Source organism: Muscardinus avellanarius (genome assembly GCF_963383645.1).
Source record: "Muscardinus avellanarius genome assembly, chromosome: 10".
Taxonomy (NCBI): Eukaryota; Metazoa; Chordata; class Mammalia; order Rodentia; family Gliridae; genus Muscardinus; species Muscardinus avellanarius.
Window position 1 is genome coordinate 71,503,269 of NC_137796.1, and position 20,656 is coordinate 71,523,924.

At 53.4% G+C, this 20,656-nt stretch overlaps 1 protein-coding gene across 1 annotated transcript in view; it reads right to left on the reverse strand.

Annotated features, from left to right (window-relative positions):
• The window catches only part of MAD1L1 (mitotic arrest deficient 1 like 1), a 359,183-nt gene that overhangs the window by 132,539 nt on the left and 205,988 nt on the right, over positions 1-20,656 (reverse strand). Inside the window, exons 12-13 of the mRNA XM_080704077.1 lie at positions 19,395-19,451; positions 1,905-1,993 (exon numbers count right to left, since the gene is read on the reverse strand). Of these exons, the coding sequence (XP_080560203.1) occupies positions 1,905-1,993; positions 19,395-19,451 (146 nt within the window). The remainder of the gene's footprint in view (positions 1-1,904; positions 1,994-19,394; positions 19,452-20,656) is intronic.

Below are 20,656 nucleotides of genomic sequence, written 5' to 3' on the forward strand. Positions count from 1 at the left end.
TGCAGGCTCTGGCCCACGATAAGCGTGAAATAAACATTGGCAGCCTTTCGCTACCGTCTCGCTGCCGGCTGCTACTCCTGGAGGAGGCCCACGCCTGCCAGGCCCAAGTCTCCAAAGAGTGCCAGGCCAAGAGAACAGACCAGAAGACAGCAATCCCGAGGGCTCCCCACTGAAGCCACGGGGAGGACACCCACCCAGGCAAAACATGTTCAGGCGGCTGCCTGGAGCCAGGCTCCTAATGAATCAAGAGCATCCTCCAGCGGGGGCGAGCACTGCGGAGTGCCACGCTGTCCAACAAGGGGGGTGAATGTCTCCAGCGCCTGGGGATGCCAGGGTGGGCTGGGGCCCGGCCAGCACACCCACGGGACTCGGCAGACGATGAGTGTGGCTGGGAAAGGAGGGGCCTCTGGCGTGTGACTAACATTGTTGGCACAGCCGCGCCAGCCTCTGGAATTACTGGAAGTCTACCCAGTTGCTAAATCCACAGACAACATTAGGATTTGCTAGAGCTGCTATTTGACAGCAGAGAATAACGCACCTAGATTTGTTCCACTTGAGAGGGCGCAGCGGCTGCCGCTTCAGTCTGCACTGACGCTTCGGCTTTCTGTGCCGAGGCGATGAGATGGGAAGGGGTGTGCAACCCACACGCTACGGACCCACGCGGCTGCCTCGTGTGCAGCGCAGAGGCCTAGGTCAGCGCGCACGTGTGCCAACCCACCGGCTGCCTTGTGGCCAGCTGGCTGGCCCTCAAGTCTGCTCCGTCTTCCTCTAAACCACTTCACAAGCTGTGCCTCACTGGGTTTCATAAAAAACCTGAAGGAAAGGCACTTCAAGCTCAGGAGAGAGGAACAGGAGAAATGGTTTGCCATTTTTTTTTTTTTTTTTTTTAGTACTGGGATAGAACCTAGGAGCATTCTACCTGTAGGCTACACCCTCAGACATTTTTATTTTGAAACAATCTTGCTAAGTTGCTGAGTGTCTCACTAAATTGCCAAGGTTGGCCTTGAACCTGCATTCCTCCAGTCTCAGCCTCCCAAGTACTGATTACCAGTGTATACTACTATACCTGGCTTCAAAGGTAAAACACTGATACTCATGACTATGGCTATGGCTATAAGTCAGTGCTTTACTGGAGAGGGAAGCCAGTGTAGTACAGAAAGAAAAAGAAAGAAAGGAAGGAAGGAAGGCAGGCAGGCAGGCAGGCAGAAAGGAAGGTAGGAAGGAAGGAAGGAAGGAAGGATGGATGCAAGAAGAAAAATAAATGAAAGATGTATGCAGGCGCCACTGCACCTGGATGGATCTCTTCTCCAGGACTCCACATATCTAGAGTGTAAAAGGAAATAAGAAAGTCTGGGAAGATCCCAGCCCATGGCCTCTGCTTGCTGAGAGGCATGGGGTGCTGGTCAGAGGAGATGACAAAACACTCCAAGAAAAATGCAGCAGCCCTGAGCCAGTAAGCTCATACAGAAACACGGAGCAAAGGTGCCTGGCTGACATGCTAGACGCACGTCTGGCCCAGCGGTTGCTTCTGCAATTTTCTAAAAGATACTTGTCTATGCCCTTCCACACACTGCTGCCCACAGGTCCCTGGCTGCCTCTGGAGCTGCGCGGGCCAAGGGGACAGGCCTGTTGCTTCACACTGCTGGCAGCAAAGGCAGGTCTCAGCAGATGCTCTGACAGGAGTGTGCGCTCTCTCCTGAGCACAGATGTCAGTGCTGGCCCAGAAAAGGATGCTGATGGTAGAGAAGGCCCCGCGTGGCAGTGATGGGTGTCTCTCCAGAGACACCCAAGTGGACAGAGTGTGACTGAGAAACAGATGCCCTCCAGAGAAGGGGTTCCAGCAGACTCCCACTGCACAGGGACTGGTGTGTGGGGCGGCCCGGGAACCCAAGCGAGGGGTGTACCTGAGCGTGTCCACCTCCTCTCTGCAGAACGGGAAGTTTGGCTCGGCAGCGGGGGGCTGGGACTTAAGCATCTTCAGCTCCATCTCCAGCTATGAGAAAACACAAGGTAAAAGGTCAGCAAGCACGGGGATTCTGCAGGCCCTTGCCCAGCAACACCCAAGCATCCCTCTGGTAGGAGCCTAACCTTATGCTAAGAGGGGGGGCTGTTTTCCTGGGAATTCCAGAAGCCGAAAGCTCCAGGCCAGAAGGCATTCTAACCTGTACGAGCAAAGCCTTTTTTCTTTCTTAGCATTTGTGCCTTCAGATTAGTTATCAAGACACACAGTCCTTTTAGGAAGGCAGAGAAGAAATATCAAAATCTCTGTGGTAAGCTGGATGTGGTGGTACATACCAGTAAGCCCAGGATTTGGGAGGCAGAGACAGGAGAAGCACAGGTTTGAGGCCAGCCCCCCAAAACTTAGACCTTGTTCCAAAAGAAGAAAAGAAGCCTGGCATGGTGGTGCATGTCTGTAATCTCAGTACTTGGGAGGCTGAGACAGGAAGATCACAGGTTTGAGGCCAACCTCAGCAACTTAGCAAGACCCTATTTCAAAATCGAAAGAAAAAAAAAAAAGGCTGGGGTGCAGCTTGGAGGTAGAATGCTCCTGGGTTCAATCTCCAATACAAAAAAATAAACAAAACAAAATAAAAAAAAGTGAAAGGGCTGGGGATGTAACTTGGAGGTAAAATGGCCCTAGGTTCAACCTCTAGTACCAGAAATAAAAATAAATAAATAATCTCTGGGGCAAAAAAGGACACAGTAAGTTAAAAAAAAAACAACAACATTTTAAATTTACCACTATTGTGACTGAGCAGTATTTATTTTGCTTCTTGTGATTCCCCTACAGAACGCAGGAGCCGCCTGCCTGGACCTGCGCCGGCAGGCCTGGGTTGGTGGGGGGGTGGTCTGGAGCAGATGGGCAGAGCCAGACAGCTTGCAGGCTCCAGAGAGACGGGCACTGTCAATGGACAGCCACTGTCCAGAGGGCTTCCCAAGCACCAGGGCGCACACCACAGCCAGCCCTACTCCCGACGGTTGCATCCCTCCTTCCAACCAGACATGGGCGCACTCAGCAGACCCAGCGCTGCCAGTGCTGGCAGCTGTGAAAGCACACGAAGCCCGGCCAGGGATGTCAGGCAGCGTGGTCGCAGCTCAGGCCAGCCCTCGGGCCTCCTCATCTCCCATGCCCTGCCAGACCCGGCCCCTTGACCTTGACCTCCCAGACTCCAGAGCTAAACATGAAATAACCTTGTTTTCATGATAAAATCTCTGGCTTTGGGCACGTTGTCATACCACATAAGACGGCCAAGGGCTGTATGTTTTAACGTGATTCTGGCATCCATTCCTCGTCTGTTCACACGGACATTCACTAGCACGGCTCCTCTGGTGTGCATTCACGTGAACCACAGGATTGTGCAATCTTTGGCAGCTGTGGATACGGGGCACAGGGATCACTTCCAACGAGTCCTCCGTCCTTTCTCATCACTCTGTGTCATATCATATACTTTGCAGGTGTCTATATTCTGAGATCTGGCGGTTTCCCCTCATCTGGCTGTGTCTGATGCACGTTCCGTTCTGTTTATTAGGGGGGGGGGCAGCAAGGCAGCAAAGGACTTCTTTGTGACAACTTCACTCTACAGTAAGTGGCCTGTTTGGAATTCCTACCTCAGACAGGCACCATGGCACATGCCTATACTCCCAGTACTGGGGAGGCTGAGACAGGAGGATTGCAGGTACGGGGCCAGCATCTGTAACCTCGTAAGACCCTCAGCAACTAAACAAGACCCTGTTTCAAAACAAAACAATGTGCTCGCTTCGGCAGCACATATACTAAAAACAAAACAAAATAAAAAGATCTGAAGATATAGAGGTAGAATGAACCTGGGTTCAATTTAAAAATAAGATTTCTATTTCTTCTCGAGTCTGTTGACGAATAACTTTCTAGGAAAATATAACTTCTTTTGGTTGTTTTTATTTATTCAAAAGTGTAGAAATGCAGGAAGAAAAGTCTTCCCCAGCCTGAGGTTTTAGTTAAGGAAGCCCTTCCCTATATTAGAATTAAGGGAGTAGGATATAGAAATAGGGCATAATGTAGGATGTTAGAATATAAGGTTAGGATAAGAATGTAGCAGTTTGTGTAAGCAATGAATTGAGTAAACGGGGCGAACTTCTTTCTTCTGTTATAATCTGCTTAAAATCCTGGCTTCTGTATACTATGGCTTAGGCACCGGAGATAGTGTGGCCTTTGTCTTAGATATGGGTGGTATGTAGAGAATGTTGGGAGCTTGTAAAAGTTTATCTGTCGGGCAAACATTTGCCAGCTAGGGGCGGCTCCTGAAGCACGGGCCCACATCCCCCATAGGGAAGATAAGGAGACCCTTGGCGGGCAATGACGTAGGGAGGCAGCTCTGTGAAACCATTTGCTATAATTCAAATGTATGTGTGATTGCTTTTAAAATTATTGGTTGTACCTGTTTACCAGTTTATTTGATTGGATGTATCTTTGGCTATCTTTGGCGGGCTCTGACGGGCTCCTCTTTGGCGGGCTCTGACGTATGTACCCACTCCCTACTCCGGCGATAAAGTCAGAGCTGTCCGGAGGCTGGGGGTCGGCCCTCGACCGAACTCCCTCGACTGGTGAGTGACGTCTGGGTTTCGACCCCTGGCTAGCCAGGAAAGAGCCGCAGCACAATAAACCCTGCTTGATATTACATCTCTTGTGTGTCCTTCATTATTTGGGTCGGTGGGCGAATCTCGAACTCTTCAAAAGGAGCTGCTCTAAACTTGATGTGGTAGTACACACTTATAATCCCAGTACTTGGGAGGCTGAGACAAGAGTATCACAGGTCCAAAACCAGGCTCAGCAATTTAGTGAGTCCCTTAGCAACTTAGACCTTGTTTCAAAATAAAAAATAAAAAGCGTTGGGTATATAGATCAGGGGTAGAAATGCCCCTAGATCTGGGGTTCAATCCCCAGTACCAAAAATTTAAAAATTAAGAAAAAAAAAAAAAACACGCAAAAGGGGTAAGAGCTAAGCCCTGGGCACAGGGCTCGAGAGCCTTCTCTGCACAGCCACACGGAAGCCACGGCGCAGAGGCCTGGACGCCCGCGTGCTCTCTCGCATCCCACGCCGGCAACTTCAAAGTAATGAGTCCTGCTTTTTATTTTGGGTGATGATGTCATTAATTTTTTACTAGAATCGTGAATAATTCATCTATTTTACTGGCGTCATTTCAAACAACAGGCATCGGAACTCATTCATTAGTTGCACTATTTTTGCTCTCGGATTAACTTTGTCCTTTATGGATTTCTAGCTTTTATCCTACTGAGATTTTTGTTCGAAGTTTTTTGTTGTTGTTGTTGGTGGTGGTGGTGGTGGGTTTTGTACTAGGGATATTTTTGTACCCAGGGGCATTCTACCTCCAAGCTACACCTCCAGCCCTCTGAATTATTTTCTTTTATTTTTGTAAACAGAGTCTCACTAACCTGCAATCCTCCTGTCTCAGTCTCCCAAGTACTGGGATTGCAGGCGTGCGGCCACTGTGCGCGGCTGGGGTTTCTTTTGCTGCGTCTCTCTGACTTCTGCAGCTGGAGGTTAGTCCATGTATATTCATGGTTTCTTGTCCCGTGGTATAAATTCTTAGACTGTGAATTTAGATGTTTCCACTGGCTCTGATGAGGAGTGCCTTCAATACAATTGTTTTCTAGATTCTATGCGCTTCTGAATTGCATTTCTTCTTTGAACCAAGAATTAAGACAAGAGTGTTTTGTTTTGTTTGGCTTTGTTTTGTTTCTGAGTTTCCAAGCATTAGCCCCTCTTTCTTTTTCTACTTTTGATCTCAGTTTCAAATTGCATGGCATTGCCATCAGAGAAGGCATTATTGGCTCCATTTATTTGGATTCACAAAGGTCTATAAAGGGTATAAAGCTTTATTACCTAATATGTGACTAATCTCTGTGAATGTTTTCTACGAGCACTCTGTAAAGAGTGTATTCTCCAGTTCTGGGAAGAAGGAACACACATCTACACTTGCTACACCGTGGATTAGGAAGTTAAGTCCTGGGTTACTGGTGTCCGACAACTCCCCCCTACGACTCCGCATCCTGCAGGCTCCTGGACAGCAGCGCTGTACCCGGGCACACCGAGTCCACCTGCGCCTCCAGCACTGAGACACGCCCACCCTGTTTTCTACAGCTCCTGAGGCCTGAATTCACACTTGGCCACCGTACAGATGAGAGACTGCTTCTGTGTTTATGACTGCTGGATGGCCTTTGCAGCCTGCGTGTTTCAACTTTTCAGTTTTCTTTTGTAATTTACCAGAGTCATTTCCTTTTAGTAGAAGAGTTTAGTCCACGAAACAAGGTCTCATTATATCGCCCAGGTTGGCGTCGAACGTGCGATCCTCCTGTTTCAGCCTCACGAGTGCTAGGATTACAGGCAGGTGTCATCACACCTGGCTATTCTCGCTCTCAGCCTAGATTTCATTTTCCTTTCTTTCCCCACCCCCTTTCCTTCTTCTTCCGTTTTTTGAGGGGCGGTTAAATGCAAGGGCATTCTACTTCTCAGCTACTCCCCTAGCCTTATTTTACTTTTTTGTTTGGTAACAGGGTCCTGTTAAGTTGCTGAGGCTAGCCTTGAAACTGTGATCCTCCTTTCTCATCCTCCCAAGCACTGGGATTACTGGCTCACACCACCATGCCTGGCTAGCTCGTTATATTTTGATAAATGTGTGTATTTATTTCTGTGATAGTCTGCTCTTGTAGTTTCTGTTCTATAGTTTTGAAAACTACGCCTTTCTGTGGCGCTCTGCTCTTGTTGCCTGTTTTGTGTGTAGTCTCTTGACAGGTCAGTCTGTACTCGGTGCACAGGTTGCTTTGCTAACACTCGGCTCATATCACGCCCGTGCTTTCCTGAGTTAGCCTGGACTGATCCCATGTCCTGGTCAGTGTCTGACTCGAGGCGCCTCGGCGTGGAAGAGCATTCGAGCCAGTGGACGGAGAAGCCCGCCCTCTCCAGCATGGCCGGTATCATCCAGCCCCTGGAGAGCGGAGGGAACAAGGGGCGGAGGAGGCGAGGAGCCCCCTTCCTGCCGCGCAGCCTGAGCGGGGCCATCTCAGCTCGCCTCCTGCGTGCGGGTGGGGCTTCCCACCACCAGCTCCCCAGACCTCCGGCTTCAGACTCAGAATACATTTCTCCACTGGTTTTTCTTGGTCTCTAACTTGTAGATGAAGATTGTGGAACTTGTGGGCCTCCATAATCACATGAGCCAATCCCATTGTAATCCAGCAGTCTGTCAATGCCTCTGGGTAGACAGATGGACAGACGGGTCACTTCTACTGGCTCTGCTCCTCTGGAGAATACGAGTACAATTAAATTCACTCCAGCAACTGGACGCCGTATTTATACCCTGGAGCCTATGTGTTCATCTTTAGCTAGGAATGCTGAGAAGCCATTCTTAAGTTTTTCCACCTCTTCTATCTCAACACTGTCTACTAAACATATAAATCCCACATTAAAAAAAAAGGCTTAGTGCATACCTATCTTTCCAATATTTGGGAGGCTAAGACAGGAGAATCACAGGTTCTAGGCCAGCCTCTACAACTTAGCAAGGCCCTGTTTCAAAATGAACAGGGCTGAGGGTGGAGCTCAGAGGTAGAGAGCCCCTAGGTTCGACCCCCAGCACTAGTACAAATAAATAAATCAATCCTACACCACCAGAACATACGGCATTTGCACAGCTGCCCTCTCGCTTGCTTGCCGCTCTCTCGCCTGGCCTGTTCCGCTCTGCGGCCGTTTCTCCGGGTGGCTCCTCCAGTTCACCTTCCCCGCCTCCTCTCTGCCCCAAGGCTGCGGGCACCTGCAGCCTGCAGCCTTCTTCTCGGGCTTCACGGCCACTTGTGGGGCACACGCACTCGGCGGGGATAACTAACTTTCATTTCTTGGGAAAATGAGTGGATACGCTCTTCATCTGCTCCAGGTCTGTTTCTTTTTCGGTGAACTTTTCTGTCCTGTTTTTCCTATTCCTAATTCTGGGAATGTCTTCCTTTTCTTCTCCTTTGGTCTCATAAACCCGGGCCAAGAGGCTTCTGTTGCTCATCACGGAAGGTGACTTTAGCAGATCCAGCTTCGCGCACGAAGTCAAGCTAGGGGGTGGAAAAGGCTGTTTTCTTTGCTCCAATCCAATGGTTCTGTCGCGAATTCAGTCCATCGCTACTTCTCTCCGGCGGAACAGAGGGGATGCCATGAGCTCTCCTCTGAGCAAACTGTGCTTCCCCGCAGGGCAGGACCCCTCAGACAGGCCCCTGTTGCGCCGTGAGCCACAAGTCTGGGGACCCAGCTCCACGCCAGGGCTGCAGACTGGGCTCAGCACTTCGTGGCCGGCTCCTTCCTGCTGCACCACGCCCGGCTTCGCGCTTCCTCCGTGTGGGCCATCTGCCTCCTGCTCAGGGATTGGGTTTAGCTCTATTTCTGCTTTGCCAAAATTTTAGCTTGCCATTTTGGTTTTCATTCTTGTTATTTCTGGATGGTTTCCGGGAAAGAAGTGGGAAGTGCTGACTTATGCCACAATGTTCAAAGCAAACATCAAGCCCTTCAATTTCAATTTGTAAACTTAGACTCATAACTAACACATGCTGGACTATATTCTCACTGGGCCAATTCCCAGCTCTTCTGAGCTTGCGCCTGATGCCCCTCCCAGGCTCCAGCCTGACACGCCCACAGGCCCACCTGCTCGGGCCTGGCCCACTCCTCAGGCCCGCAGTGCAGGGCAGCGGCCATCACAGCACACCTGTGGGTCAGCCCGCCTCCTGCCCAGCTCCCAGATGCACCGGGACGCCGGCCCCTCCCAGGAGCCGAGCTTGCTCAACTTGTGCACACGAACATGGTCTCTCTCTCACACACAAACGTATACTGAGGAAGAAGCCAGCGGTACTTTACCACCGAGCTACATCCCTAGTCCTTTATTTTTTATTTTGAAACAAGGTGCAACTAAGTTGTTGAGGCTGGCCTTGAACTTGCACTCCTCGTGTCTCAGCCTCTGAAGTACCGAGATTATAGGCATGCGTCACTGAGCCTGGCTTAAATGTGTGTGTGTGTGTGTGTGTGTGTGTGTGCGCGCGCGCGCGCGCGCGCGTTTATGTTTCTGGGGAATTGAACCCATAGGCATTCTATCTCCTAGCCACACCCCAAGCCATATTTTATTTGAAAACTGGGTCCCACCGTGTTCCTGAGGCTGTGTTCCTCAAACTTTAGTGTGTGGGGAGGGAGAGTTCTGGGGACTGAACCCAGGGACAGTCTACCTCTGAGATACATACCCAGGCCTATTTTATTTTTTATTTGGACACGGGGTCTCACTAAGTTGAGGATGTTGGCCTTGAACCCGTAACTTCCTGTCTTATCCTCCTAAGTCCTGCAATTACAGGGGCGCACACCCTATACCCAGCTTGAACATACCAGATTTTAAAGGGAGGGTGAGCCTAGACAGGGTGCTGGAGATGGAGGAGGGAGGCTCCCAGGCACCTGGCAGAGAGCTCTCAGCACTCAGCTCTCAGCACTCACTGCCAACAGCCACGGGCTCTGCGGGCTGCACCACCACCCAAGGAAGCCTTGAGCAGCCACGGCCCCTCCTACCTGGCCCTTGATCACCGAGATTAAACAACAAGCTGAGGCTCCCCGGGGTAGAAGAGGTGGCGACAGGGCTGGCTGGACACCACACCTGGGCAGGTGGGCACAGGGGAAACATAGGTCCCTGTGACCACTCACAGGCAGATGTGTCTCCATTCCTAACCCGCAGGTAAGAACCCTTGTCCACAGGTTTCAACCTGGAGTGGAAACCTGGAACACAGCTTCTAGCCCCGAGCAGGGCGGGGCGAAGGCTGACCCTATCAGCCCACACCCGCACCCTCACCCACAAGCACCTGCAGCCTCACACACTCACACTCATGCACTCACACACCCACCATCTCCCACTGCCTCCCACACGCTTGCTGAGTGTGGCTGCGGCTTGTGTCTCCCCCTTGGGGACCCGGTCCCCCTCACACTGGGAGGGACAGGCCCGGGGACCTGCCCTCACTCTGCAGGCTGGCCAGGCCCTGCTCTGTGCCAGAGCATCCCTTCCTGACAACGAGAGCTAATCCACAGCGCTATTAGTTGGCCAAAAAGAAGGGCTGGGAAAATGGGAAATGCATTAATATTGCAGCCTGCAACTACCTATTTCATACTTCACTGAGAAAAACCTGTGTTTAGAGTCGGGTTTAAAAGAATGAGAACACAAGGGCTAATTGGATCGTGTCTTCTGAGAGACCCTGCAGACTGCCTTGAACCACGAAGCCCCATTCTAGCACTCACCGCCCAGCAAAAGGGACTCCAAACAAAACGATTTTCTCAGGGCTGGGCTTGCCTGCGGCTGAGCACGGGGAGGGGATGGGGGCGATGCACGTGCCGCCAGGTGAGCGTGGACAGGGTACGAGGGACAGGGTCACTGCCTGCTGCTGCTGCTGCTGCAATGTTTTGTCTCTTGTTTCATTTATGCTGGGCATAGTAGTGCACACCTGTCAGCCCAGGGTTGAGACGGGAGGATCGTAGTTTTGAGGCCAGCCTCAACAGTTTAGTGAGATGCTGTCTCAAAATAAAAAAAATAAAATAGGGCTAGGTTGTAGTTCAGTGGTAGAATGACCCTGAGATCAATCTCCAATACTACAATTTAATAAAAAATAGGAGCTGAGCCTGGTGGTGCATGCTTGTAATCCCAGCCTTTTGGGAGGCTGAGACAGGAGGATTGTGCAGGTTCAAAGCCAGGCTCAGCTACTTAGTGAGGCCCTTTGCAACCCACTGAGATCCTGTTTCAAAATAAAGAATAAAAAATAGGGCTGGAGGTGTCGCTCGGAGGTAGAATGCCCCTGGGTTCCATTCCCAGTAGCATAAAAAATAAGTAAGTAAGTAAATAAATAAATAAATAAATGGTAGGATCGGGGATCGCTGTCCAATTCCAATCTCTGACGCTAACGTACAAATTGGCATTCCTTTCTCTGGCTCAATCTCCTAGATTAAGAGGTGCAATTACCAACACAGCACCTTCTCCAAAGGAATGGAAGGCTGGGGGAGAAGGACTGGCAGGCACAGCCTTTGGGAAAAGGCCAGCCTGGCAGCAGCGAGCCCCTTAACTGGCCGTGCTCAAGCATGGATGGGGACAGCTGTGCTGGTGGTCTCTCCCAGGTGCCCCGCGGCTGCGGAAGACCATGGCTCCGCGTGAGCGGGCTGCGGGGAGAGAGCGGAGCTCAGTCAGTTTAGGAGGCAGCGCAGGCACCAACGTGCTGCGCTGCTGGGCTCAACGCCCCTGGCTGCTGGCCTGCAGGACGGTGTGGCCATCACAGGCCTGGCTGGAGGTGTGAGAAGGGAGACGCTCAGACCTATGGAGGGCCCTGTGAGCCAGCCGGGCTGTGCTCTGAGGGCCACCAAAACACTGAAGTCACAACATCCTGGCCCCACCGCTTGCATACAAGGCTCTCGGAACCTCTGCTTTCTGGATTTCCTAATCCGGGTCAGAACAGCCACGACACAAGATTGCTAAATGAAGAAACCAGATGACACGCCGGCAAGGCAGGCAGAAGAACACATCTGCCAAAATCCGTGGCCGTTACACTCGCGGCCACAGGAGGAGCTGGCAAATCGTATTGGTGATAAAAAGTCCATTATTTGGAAATATAAAGAACTCTTAAAGCTCAACAATAGAAAGACAGCCCAACTTAAAAATGGGCAAAGGACCTGAACAGACATTTCTTCAAAGAAAATCTACAAATGTCACTAAGCGCATGTGGAGAAACAGCGTCGCGAGCCCTCGGTGACCCGTGGCGAAACACCACTGCACACCCATGAGGCGGAAGAGGTCTAGGCGGCATGCAACGGGCGAATGGATCACAAACCAGGGTATACGCACACGCGGAATCTTGCTCAGCCGTAAAGAACAAAATGGTGTCATTTGCAGGAAAATAGATGGAGCTAGAGAGTATTATGCTACATGAGATCAGCCAGGTTCAGAAAGCAAAGGGCGATGGAGTTTGTTCTCATATTTGGGACCTAGAGAGAATAAAGAGATACCAGTAGACTAGAAGAAAGGGATTTGGAGAGGGCTTGGGGAGGCGAAAAGAGAATTGCTGAAGGAAAGCGTTTAAATAATGCCATGTGCGTATATGAAGGGACGGGTACCGTTTCAGTGTCTTGTACAGGGAGTGGGGTGGATCGAGGCAAGCGCGCCAAGTGCCGTGCGCGTGCACGTGCCTATCACTCTGGGATGTATAATTGCAATGCAGATAAGTGCATATTAAAATAAATAAGAACAAGCAGATACCAAGTGTTGCTGCCACTTCTCCAATCGCTGGTGTTTACATCTTTTTAAATTTTTTTTCTGTTAGTCAGGAGGTTGGAGGCTTATCGATTCTGTTGATCTCACAGACCGGGATTCTACCCTCATACATAGAATTCAATGCTAAGCATGAGTGATATGAAAACAGCTGAATTTCAGATGGAGACGTAGGGCCAGGAGGGTCCAGACACCTGGGGAAGGGGACCCTAACACTCCAGACGCAGCTCCCCCAGCAGCTGGAGATGGCACAGCTCAGAAGGCAGCACAACCCAGCACCAGTTCAGTCAGGCTGCACCAACACACAAGGCGTGGCCCTGCAGCGCCCTCCCTCACTGCGGCCGGGCCCCGAAGCCCACGCGGTGTTCTCTGTCCACAGGCCCCCACTTTCTGCGCAGGCCTGGATGCCAGCTCTGCTCTGAGCCCCAAAGCTTCATGGAACTTTAATGCTAATGGTGCCTGTGGCCAACTCCCCAGCATGACAGACCTTTAAATAGGGACCGTGCATCTCGGTTATACTTGAGGATGTACAGCTTGGTCCCGGAGGCCATCCCTAACTCCACAAAGTAATAACCAGGGGAGGAGCTGGGTAACTCGTTCTCCCCACTCCTCAACGTCAATTCTAATTAACATGGCCTCTGCTGGGCCCTGGAGCAGGCATACTAATCCATGCACACACCCATACAGTCTCATCCTTCATCCACTCGGTGACCATGAGTCTTATTTTATTTCATTTTATTTCGTGCTGGGATTGAACCCAGAGACATTCTACCTCGGAGCTATTGCCCCAGCCGTTTTTATTTTTATTTTGAAATACAGTCTTCCTGAGTTTCTGAGGCCATCTTTGAACCTGTGACCCTCCTGCTTCAGCCTCCCAAGTACTGGGATTACAGGTGTGCGCCTCCATACCTGGTTCCCATGAGTCTTTATCTATGCCGCGCACCACTGCCGAGGACAGTAGTGCTGAGGTTCAGGCCTTAGAGGCTCTGGGGCCGGGAATGGTCTCCAAGGCCCAGGCTGGGCAGATGTCTCAGGTTTCCAAGAGGTGATGCTGAGACAAGCGTGGGAAGCCCAGCCAGAAGCCGCATTCTGCTCACCTCCAGACCCACTGACACCCAGGAAGGGCTCTGGAATGGCTGCTGCGTTTTGGTGAGGGGAGGGAGGGTCAGTTGGCTGTGCCCTCAACACCACGTCCATGCCAAGCTAGAGCAAGACACCAGGTGCCAGAGGCTGTGTGGCCAGCAATGGCTTGCCCAGCTACCTCCTGCTAAGCACAGCCGGTCACTTGCGCTGGGAAACGGGTGGAGTGTGCAGCCAAGTGGGGTTCCTACCCCACAAGGCCAGCTCCTCGGGTGACCACAGAGGAGCGCCGCCGAGCTCCAGCGCGACGGTGCTGTGTTGTCAGGGCTGGAGGGGCCCGTGTAGTCACACAGCAGCTGGCAGGGAAGTGCTGAGACAACTGTGCCTTCATTCTGAGGCAGAGGGGACAAGGAGGACCTGAGGGGAGGATTTGGAGGAATCCAGCATTTCAGATGTAAAACATGAAAATAAAGCCAAAACAACGCAGGTACCGCAGTACCTAGAAGCAGTACCAGCAGCTGCTGCTACCTGGCACGTGGAAGAGCACCAAGGCACTTTAATGGGGGGGTCTGCCCCCCTAAAACCAGCTCTCCCTGGGCATACGCCTGGCCCATCTACCCCCACAGACCCTCCAGAGGAGATGCTCTGGGCCTGGCGGGCCATGTCTGTGCACACGTACTTCTGCCAGCCCTGGAACTTAGGGGACCAATGAGGCCTCCTTTGCAGGGCAGGAGACAATAAGCCAGTCAGAAATCCTTGAACCCACCTGGACGAGGTGGTGCATGCCTTAAATCCCAGTGCTTGGGAGGCTGAGCAGGAAGATCACAGTTTCGAGGCCAGCCTCAACAACTCAGCAAGACCCTTAGTGACTTAGTAAGACTCTGTTTCAAAAAAAAAAAAAAAAAATCTATATAAAGGGCTGGGGGTATAGTTTGGAGGCAGAAGACCCTTGTGTTCAATTCGCAGTGCCAATCAATCAGCAAATAAAATAAAAAGTCAAACCTACAGGAAGACTACCTGAATGAGCTGAGCCTAGTGGCCCATACCTGTAACCCCAGCGCTTGGGAGGCAGAGACAGGAAGATTGCAGGTTAGAAACCAGCCCCAGAAATTTAGTAAGACCTTGTTTCAAAATAGAAAATAAAATAGGGCTGGGGTATAGCTTGGAGGTGCACCTGGATCCCACTCCCAGTGCAAAGCAAAACAAAACAAGCCTTTGAGACCAGTGAGAGCTGCAGCCCCTCTCTTACAGGGCCTGCCAGGGCCTCATTGATACTTCCTGCCTGCTGGGTGCTGGATAAAGAAACCTGCCTGGAAGAAATGACCTAGCAGGAGGTCTCTGCAAAGGCCCTTCCCCTCCACGCAGCCACTCCAATCCGGGCTCCCTTGGTGCCCTGCGGGACTTTACAGGTACAGCTTATGCTGGCAGGGGCTTTCTAGAGCTTGGAGGCAGCTGACACGGGCAAACAGGTGGCCCCCTGCTCCCTGGCTGGGGGGAAGCCCTCCGGGCATGCACATCCCCCAGAGGAGCAGGGCAGCTGCAGAGGCAGGACAGAAAGGTACCCCAGGGAAAGAGCCAAACGGCAAACTCTGGCTGTCCAAGAAGGGGAGCTTGCCCCAGTTCCTGGCCCACACCCACCTTCTCCCCTGGATACCCTCAGGGGTGCTCAGGATGGTGAGTGGGGCTGTGGGTTTGAGCAGCATGGCGGGGCTGAAGCTCTGGCATGGCCCAGCAGAAAACCAGTAGCTGGGACCTAGTGGGCCACTGCAAAGGTGTGGTGTTTACATACAGAAATGGACCCACGAGAACCGGGATAAAGGCAAGACTTTCCCCTTTGTGGAATTACTCCCATTACTTTTTTTGGGGGTTGGGGGGACTAGGGATTGAACCCAGGGTCATTCTACTTCTGATATATATATATATATATATATATATATATATACCCCTATATAGCCCTATTTTGTTTTTTCTTTTGAAATGAATTCTCTAAATTGCCAAGGCTGGCCTCAAACCTGCAATCCTCCCACCTCAGCCTCCTAAGTACTGGGATTAGAGGTGTGAGCCACCCCAGGCAGCAACGCCGCCCATTTTAGAGCAGAACGAGGCTGGCCAGGCCCCTCATCTGCTGAGGCCCAGGCCCTGCGGGGGGACGGACCCTCCACAGCGCTTCCTGAAAGCGAGGAGCAGGGCGAGGAAGACGCATAGGGGAAACGGGAACCGAGGGAAATTCCCGCTCTTCAGTGCCTCTTACACAGAAAATAAATCTTCAATTCTCCCTCTTGCATGGATATAAAGTATTCAAGGACTTTTTTTTATAGTTGTAATCAAAACCCTCGTTTCTTCAGCCATTTACGGCTGCCTCTAATAGGGCGAGGCGTGTTAATGACCATGACTATGGCCTAGGACTTCTTTCCTTGTGATATTAATTGCAGCAAAAGAAAAAAGCATGATCCTTGCATATGCTTTCTAATTAGTACGGACTGCTAATTTATAACAAAAAGTCAAATGGCCTTTGCTTTGTCGTCTGCAATTAGATAGAGATGTTTAAAGCGCTCCTTTCCCCCGGCGACGCAGGGTGAGAAGTAGCAAGGCGCCCATGTCACCTCTTTCCAGGGCCCGGGTGCCCCTTGCCAGTCGGCATCCTCGCACAGACGTCTCTGCCTCAGGGACTGGGGCCTCGGAGGCAGAGCTGCCACGCCCCAAGCCCTGCCGGTCCCACAGAGGACTCTGTGGCTGTGTCGGGACAAAGAGCTGGTCAGACAGGATGGGTAGGGAGCACCCGCATCACTTTCTGTGGTTTTACTTGTGGTCCCAGGAGAGAGGGGCTCTGGTGTAGCCCGAGGAGGGGAGAGCCGGGCCTGCGCTGCAGAGGGGATGCTGTGGCTGATGCTGTAGACCAGGACCGAGGCGGTGAGACAAAGCTGCTGAGCTTCCAGGGCCTCCTCTAAGGGCATGGGGGACCAGGCTGACCACGCACGTCAGCTTCATCCCCGAGAGCCACTACTGAAGGGACCCCAGGTCAGAACAAAAGAGCAAGGCCAGGACACTAAAAGCCCCAGAAGGGGTCGAGCTAGCCAGCAGCAAAAAGACCTAGAACAGGAAGAGAGAGTCCACAAAGAGTCTGCCCATGCTGGCTGGGGTGGTGCACTCCTGTAGCCCCAGTACCTGGAAGCCGAGTCAGGAAGATCGCAGGTTTGAGGCCAGCTTCAGAAACTTAGAGGACCCTCAACAACTTAGTGATACTCTGTTTCAAAGTAAAAAATGCTGGGGCACACACACACACACACACACACACACACACACACGGTGTGCCCATGAGCCAGGGTCTGGAGGAGGAAGAAGGACACAGAATATTCTGTGAGCCAGTTACTAGTTCACATGGGGACCACCTGCTATATGTGGCTACTTAAAGTAATGAAAATTGAGCAACCAATTAGAATGTCAGTTTTTCAGCTGGCCTAGCCATAGTAACCCAAACGCCCAGAGAACCCAGTGCTGGCCGGAACAGACAGAGCACATTTCCGTGGGGCACAGCGTTTCATGAGGTGGTGGACTGCCTGGGCTGGGGTCCACGGCTCAGGGGGAAAGCTCCCTGAACAGGTTTAGTGGGGTCAGGAGGCCCCTGCAGGTGAGGAGCCTGGGGCCATCCACAGGCCTTGGGAAATGGAGGCGGAGTGAGGATTTGAACACAGCTCACTGGGCCCGGGGTCCCCGCTCCACCACGAAGCTCGCCGAGGTGAGGATGCGGGCCGGCTCGGCCAGCAGACACCCTGGGCCCAGGTGTGCTGGCGGGAAGGACAGAGGCCCCCGAGTCCTGGCGCAACACGCCAGCCACTCCCCCGCCCCTAGGCACTGCCACCTCCTATTACTCTCTTAACTGGGAAAGAGAAGAGAGAAGTGAGGCCAACAAGAAGAAATAAGATATAGATTAGGCAATCAGAGGCAGAGACAAAAATCTAAACCTAAAACACGCCCGAAATAAACCTCCACAGTCTCCCACAGCGCCAGTCTCCCAGCCCCCTGCATGGGAGGGGCAGTGGTTGGGGGATGGCTGGCTGAGCTCAGGGACCAGGCCCTGCAACCTCCACACAACCCCACAGGGTGGGAGGACCACCACTCTTCAGCCAAAGCTCTGGCTGGGCAGCGTCCCCAAGGCGCCAAAGCCTGGGGGAGGGTCTCTGCATGAAGGCTGGGTGTAGGGCCTAGCATGGGGCTTCCCGACCTGGCTGACACCAGTCACCTGGGGAGAGGCAAAATCATTCCTCTGTGTGGGCCCCCAAGCACTCAGCCCATCTCTGCAGACAGCCTGATGCCGGCACTTCACTGATCCCAGGAGTTTCAAATACGGAACAGAAAGTGTGCGAGCAGAGCTGAAAAGAACCAACCGAGCCCGCAGAGCACCCTCCCAGCACACCACAGCCCCCGACACGACAGAGGGTCCCCGCCAGGCCAGGGCCCCAGGAGCTGCCAGCACCTATCCTGGCCTGAGGGCTCGGGACCAGCCTGTCCTCCCGCCTCCGAGAAGGACCCAGAGCCAGCAGCTTCTCCAAGGCCACATGGAGACAGGAAAAGGGAGGAGTCAGGGTCAAGGCACCCATGCTACCAAGGAAAAATGGAGAGTCCAAACGCAAGGCCAGCCGTGGGCGACGGCGAGCTGCCCAGCTGTAAAGCCACTGGCTGCCGTGCTTAGCACTCACTGCGAATTCCTCTTGGCCTCGTGTACATCATGAACACAAGGCCCTGGGGCAGAGTTCGATTCAGGTCAACACCCAGGAAACCATGCATGGTGACACACAGAACATCAGGGTCTCCCCAGGGCTCGGCAAATGGATGCACGGGTCCTCAAAGAACACCCCCACCCAACCCTCACCCATGGCTTCCCGAAGTCAACCAGAAACAGGCCCTTGATGACGGAGCCTGCAGGCTCAGTTAATGAGGACAAGTCACAGAGGTTCCACAGGAGGGGAGGCGAGAGGCAGGGCTGCCCTGTGGCCCTGAGCACAGTGGGTGGTGGCCAGAGTAGAGGAGGAGGCTCCACAGACTGGAGGGGCATGCTCCTACAAGGAGAGCGGGAGAGGCCCTGCAGACTGCGGAGAGAGGTGACCTGCAGGGAGAGCAGGAAGGGCGGGTGGGAAGCCCTGCAGACCCGTGGAGGGAGGTGCACTTGCAGGGAGAATGGGGAGGAGGCCCCGCAGACTGTGAAGTTGCTGCCTGGGACCTACCAGACGACTGAGGGAAGGCGCCCTGCAGGCTGGAGAGAGGTGGGCCAGACCCTCCACACACTGGACCTGCTCCTGCCACCACCAGCCTCACGTTCCCTGGGACTCCTGGATCCCCTTGCAGGCCAGCTGTGGGCCCCCATCCCTGCTTCCCCGGCCTCCCCACCACAGCTCAGATCACCAGGGTCTCAGCTCAAGACTCCTCTGAAAGAGGCTTCACCCAGCTGACATCTTGCTGTTTACTTTCCTCATTCGCAGTCTGACCCCTGCGGTGACAGGCAAAGGGGCCAGGAGGACAGAAACCTGTGTAGCTGGCTGCAGCATCCCCAGAGAGGACCAGAAGGCCCTTCAGCGCTTCTGAGAGGACGGCGAACACGCCGAGCCTCTGCGCAGCTCCCAGGCACATCTCTGGCCCTGCCTGGCCCCGCACCTATTTCCCAGCCCATCAGGACTCAACTCAGGTCCCCAGGGCTCCTTCTGCTCCTCATGGCTCACGTAGGCCTCATGTCTGTGGCATCACATGTCTTTGAGCCCCCCCTGGTGCACACACAGGGCAAGTGAAGGCACCCGACAGGCCCAGAACCGAGAGTCCCCTCCAGCCCACACCCCTTCCACTCTCTGCATTGTTCCTGACAACAGAAAAGGGCAGCGGGGGCCACGGACTCATACTGAAGGACGAGTCCTGACAGGTACAGGACTAAAGTTGCTGCCTGGGACCCAGGACCCAAGGTGGCCTAGGCCCCAGGCTGGCCTCTGCCGCAGGGTGCCAGGCCAGTACCATTCAGAACTCACCATGTCAGCTCTCTGCTTCTGGCCCCCCAGCTCCTCCAGGGCTTGTGACAGCTGAGCCTGCAAGACAGAAGGGAGAGGGTCAGGGCCGGAGTAGTGCTCCTCCCAGGGCACTGCCTTCAGTCTCCCCTCCTGTGGAGGCCAGCAGCCAAGAGGCCAGGCCATCCAGGGCTGAGCTGCCGCCCCCATAGGCAGGGTACCTGTTTGGAGAAGGTAACCGAGTGGATAGCCCATCAGCCTCCCAAATGCGAGTGCTCAGGTGTAAACGGAGACAAAAGTCCTGGGGATGGGACGCTTGGTACCTCTGGGTGATGGAGGAGGGAACCGTCTGACAGGCTCACATTCTACAAGAGCTGGCTGAGGTGGCTGTACTGACACAGCCACCTCTGAGAAGGACCTTGGAGAGGCAGGTTCCATTGCCCTTTCTGTTCCCCAGGAGCACCTAGCCTGTCCTCCTCTGAGGGCAGAGAAGCGAGGGAACAAGTGAGCCCAGGGTGGCTGTGCTGGCCAACTTCTGACCAAGAGCCCCACAAGCATCGCTTCTGTGCCGCAGCCTTGGGGCCACTCTCAGCTGAGAAGAGTATCTTTGGGCTGCCTGGCCTAGCTGGAGCCATCCAGCGACAGGGAACCTGCAAGCTGAGAGACCCAGGAAGCTTCCAAGACACCTGTTGGAGGCCACGAGGGAGTAAACAGAGGCGGAACTCCAGAGCAGCAGGGGGACCCCAGAGTCCAGGTGCGGTGAACCTGCCCCAGTGGCACAGCGCCCGCCTTCCCCAGGTCCATGGGCATGGCCGATCTCCAGAGTCACCTGGGGAATCCTGCCGAGTGCTTCAGCAGGCCAGGAGCGGATCACACAATGAGAACAGGTCACAGCCCCCTGGGGCCCTGTCTGGGTTGCCTCTGTGGGTAGAAAGTGACATGTGGCCTGCAAGGGAACACCCCCAACCCCCACCCGGAAATGACCACCCTGCGCTCAGACCATAACTCCACCACACCAGCAGGCAGAATGCACACAAACATGTCAACAGAGGATGCAGTCGCTCTCAGGGTCAGGGAAACGGCCCATCCAGGAGTGGGACAGACTCCTCTACCCGCAGTCTGCGAGAGGCGAGACTGACTCCCACGCAGCTGGCCTCCGGGAGGCCACACCAGCTGGACCTTCCCCTGGAGACCCACAGCCACAGGTGCCCTGTGGCCCTGGAGGGCAGCCCAGCACCTCCGAAGGCTCCTGAGCACCACACCGTCCTCCTGCCTCTTGGAAGGTG